The sequence below is a fragment of the Grammomys surdaster genome, unplaced genomic scaffold (genome assembly GCF_004785775.1).
Source record: "Grammomys surdaster isolate TR1022 unplaced genomic scaffold, NIH_TR_1.0 205, whole genome shotgun sequence".
In the NCBI taxonomy this organism is placed as follows: Eukaryota; Metazoa; Chordata; class Mammalia; order Rodentia; family Muridae; genus Grammomys; species Grammomys surdaster.
Window position 1 is genome coordinate 5,070,525 of NW_021604650.1, and position 4,256 is coordinate 5,074,780.

A 4,256-nucleotide genomic window follows, 5' to 3' on the forward strand; every position below is an offset into this window, starting at 1 on the left:
TCATCCTGACCAGCTTCTGCCTCATGGTGCTTCATGGGGCAAGTATTCATGGCATGGACAAAACTTATAGACCTGGGTTAGTGACTGGGTAGGCAGCAACAGCGCCCACTGAGGGAAGACACTAGGATGTGGTAAAACTCTGACACCTTTGCCTCTGGGGCTGTTTTCCAAGTCACAGTTTATGTGGACACAGCTGACTAAAACTAGTCTCCCTGCTCCCATCCTGCTCAGCTGCAAATAGAAAAAGATAAAGCAGACACAGGTGCTTCCAGACATTTGCCATTTTAATATCTTTCCCAACCATTCCCGTCAGTTTGTGGGGGCTCTCTATACATGATTGAATGCTTCTCTTACATGGAGCATCCAGTGTGCACAGCACATACTACCTCTGGGTTGACACCTGTATTAACTACAGACCAACTCGGTAACAGGGACAGATACAGAAACCTCAAATCCATTCAACTAACAAAATTCCAAAGGCACAGTCTTGTCCCTGGGCACAGGAAAGGAAGCTAGCAGGCTTAAGAAACAGGTAATAGGTGCCAATAGGTACCAGGTAGGACCACAGTGTGCCTGAGGCAACATAGCTGCAGAACCCCCTCCCCCATATTTCTTCCCCCAGTAAAAGGAGGGAGGCATAGCTCTGGAGTGGCCCGAATGCACTTGATTTTAATTCCCAGCACCTAATGAGTGGGTGTGGTGGGCAATGCCTGTAACCTTAGCACTTGGAAATGGGGGAAAAGGATCAGAAATTCAAGGTCATCTTTAGTGATGGGGCAAGTTCAGGGCCAGTATGGGCTATGAGACCCAGTCTTTTTTAAAAAGTAACAAAAATAAAAGACCTTCTACTATCTTCTCCCCAACACTCTTGGAGTCTAGGGCCAGACTTAAAAAACACAAAATCTGTATTGTCCTGTGAGCCAGTCAGAAAGGGAAGTTTGGGACGTGTTCCCACCTCAGCTTTGGGGCGTGGCTTCTTCCTTCTTGGGCTGTGCTACAGAATAGTATTTTAAGTATCCCATTAGCATTCAAACAAAGAGTTTTCTAAAGGAATGTGAAAGACAAAAAAAAAAAAAAATGCCAATCAGATTTTCCCGTCTTGCTGTCTGTAGCCTCCCATAAAGTTAATTCGGGAGGCGGCTCAGAAGCCTCCCAGTGCAGTCTTAACGTCTTGGGGAGAAGCATTCGGGGCATTCGCTGTAGCAAGCTAAGGTCATTTTGTATAAACTCCAAAGTCATTCATTAAAATTACATGTTCTCCCTCACCTCGGCCCTTTTTTATAAATGCCACCGACCCTGCTCTTCCATCTTGGTCTCAGTGACAGGGGTTACATTCATAAAATATATAAAGAAAAATATAAGGGTTACTTGACTTGGTGACCATATAGTGCACTCCGACAGCTGGCCGCGCATATTTTCACCATGAATACCCCTTACTAAAAGTAAATCATTGGGTAAAGATAGCTGGAACGTGACAAGAGTCCAGCGGGGCGCGAGATGCTACATGTAGAAGAAAAGCAGGCAGATGCACCCAACAGAGCCTCCAGCTTGGTCACCAGGGACTCAGGAACTGAGGTAGATGGGAATAGAATGCATTCACATTAGGGCAGCACCGGGGATGGGGACTCCTGCGGTCTGCCTGCAGAAGGGCTGCTCAGGATGCGAAGGACAGCTCACCCTTAAATTGTGGAGTTCCAGCACAAAGCTCCCCAAATTCAGGGAAGCCTGTTTTTCTCAGTTTGATTTTTGCAAAATACATTGTTATTTATATCCCAACAAATCATCCTCTATCACCAAACAGAACTTCACCCTAGAGTTTTGAGTTGTGGCACACACACACCTTCTTGTCCATTCCTAGTTCCTTTCCAGAAAATTGACAAAAGTTCCAGTGACTGCAAGCCACACACCCTGTTGGCCAGTCCAAAAAAGGCAAACAGGAGTTTATAAAGTTGTCTAAGGGTCTCCCATCCGGTAGATCCAAGAAGACTGACTGCAAGAGAGTTCAAAGATCAGTCTTGGAGATCTAAAAACAGAGGCGGGAGGACTTCCAGGACTTCTGTCCCTGGAGTAAACCGATCCGACGGGTTCATACCAAAGGGGAGCAGAGGGAGCGGCTGCTGCGGGATGCACACGGACAGGAGGGAGCCTAGGGTTCTTCTCTCACTGGCTCAGAGGTCCCAGGCAGGCCTTTTCAGACAGAGAGGCCAGGCACCCTTGGAATCTGATGTTACCAAGATTTAGAAACACACATGAAATAGCAACACACCCTGATCTTTGAAAGTGAAGGAAGAAGTTTGTCCCACTGTACCAAAGAGGTCCGAGTTGCGTTTGTTTGTTCGTTCTTTTGGTCATTTTCCCCAGAAAATGAAAATACATAGAATTATAAATAACTAGGCGTCCGTATATACATATTTAAATAATTTAAATATCTTAGACCTGTTTTTTGCAAACAATTCTCCATCGAGAGAAAGTGCTCCTCCTGAGGGGTAGAGTATGCTTCCGAGGCTGAGGCAGGGCTCCGGAGGGTCACAGTCTAGGAAGGAAGTGGGTTACCTTCATGGTAGGCGACACTCGGTTCCCCTTCTTGGTCCGTCCGTTCTTACTGAGGGCCATGAACATGCCGGGGTACGCGTAGGATTCGTAGGCATTGTAGTTGTTGGGCAGAAGTATTTCTTTGAATTTACACTCGTCGGTAAAGAAAGGCTGGGAAAGAGGACAGGGGATGAGCCAGGGACCTGCTGTAGTTGGGGCCCAAGAGGTCTTTCTTAGGTAGAGTGTCAAGACTGTCCCAGACTTCGACGAGGTGGTAAGTTCACTCTAGGCGGAACACATACATAGCTCACCTGCCTGCCCCTATTAACTTAGTATCTCCTGCCGCGAGTCCTGCCTCCTGGAGCCCACCTCTCTCCCTGGATCAGTTAAGTACCCCACTCAGGAGGGAATTGGATGAGGTAGTTAGTTCCCTTGGTCTGGAAACCCAGCCTGCACTTTGGCTGAAAACCTTGAGACTTGGCGACCCTACTGCCAGTCCTCTGTGACCAAGACACAAGTATATATATATGTATGTAGAGTGAAGGGTTTACAATCCCGCTAGTCTTGCACACTGTCCCCAACAGGTGCCCAGACAGACCCACGGGTACTCACCACACCGAAGAGCTTGCCCCTGTTGCTCATGGCCACGAAGAACCGGCTGGCCACTCCGAAGATGCTCACCACGCCCCGCTGCACCGGAGAGAGCTCCAGAAGGCCTGGGGGGCGGGACGCAGGTGAGAAAAGCGTAGGTGACTTGGGCCCACACAGACCCTCTGATTCTGAGCCTCTTGGGGTCTCAATGCTGGGGTGAGTGGGGGGGAGGGAAGCCCAGGGTTCCCAACGTAAGCATTAAGAGCTCGTCTCCTGTCTACCGATAGCCGGCCTCAGTCTGGGCGCTTGTCCCGGGCTCCCGTGGGTGCGGGCGGGTGAAGGCGCTGGAATTCCGCACCGGGAGCCCAGGCTTCCGAAGGCGGGAGGCGGGGCCCGGCCGCCGGGTGCGCTTGCAGTCCTCGAGCCCAAGAGGTCGGAGCTCAAGTCCACTCAGCCCCAAGGGACTACTACTGCCCAGGACCCCAACCTCTCGGCGCGTCCCGAACTCACTGTCTCTCGTGTCCGCGTGCACACCGCCGATGCGGCCGTCGGGCAGCACCTGCAGGTGGAATCCGATGCCCACGTTGCAGTAGAGCCGCCGCAGCCTTTTGAGACCCAGTAGGTAGTCCCCTGCGCCGCTCCGCACCGCCTGCGGGGGCTGCGCGGCCACCGGCAGGCGTGCCAGTGAGCGGGCCACCAAGCCGTTCCAACTGTGCCCCAACTCGGCGTGCCGCGTGCCGTTGGGTGCGGCGGCCCCTCGGTCCGCCAGGACCACCACCAGGGTCAGCAGGACTCCGGGCAGCAGTGTTCCTGTGGTTGGCCCGCGCTTCGCCATCCCGGCCCGCGGGCCGTGCGTGAGTTCGAGCGGCGGGCCGTGAGTTCGGTGAGTGCTGCGCGCAGATAGAAGCCACGGGAGCAAACGGATATACGACGGTGGCAGGACGGTCCCCGCGCGCCCAGCCCAGTCGAGCAGTGGTATATATAGCCGGCGCCCCCTCCTACTCGCCTGCCCGCCGGGCGTCGGTCGGCTGGGAGCCGGGGCGCAGGCCGCCTGCCAATCACTGCCGGGGGGAGGAGGCGCGGGCCTGGCGGTGGCTACTGTCACCTGGAAAGACCCCGACCCCTCACTCTTG

General features: G+C 52.9%; 1 protein-coding gene across 1 annotated transcript; it reads right to left on the reverse strand.

Moving 5' to 3' along the window:
• Window positions 1-2,526: 2,526 nt before the first annotated feature.
• On the reverse strand, window positions 2,527-3,958 carry Fgf4 (fibroblast growth factor 4). The gene is made up of 3 exons (XM_028770861.1): window positions 3,634-3,958; window positions 3,145-3,248; window positions 2,527-2,703 (listed from the first exon to the last, which is right to left on the reverse strand). Exons 1-3 carry the CDS (start codon window positions 3,956-3,958, stop codon window positions 2,527-2,529), a joined length of 606 nt encoding a protein of 201 aa, XP_028626694.1.
• Window positions 3,959-4,256: the final 298 nt, after the last annotated feature.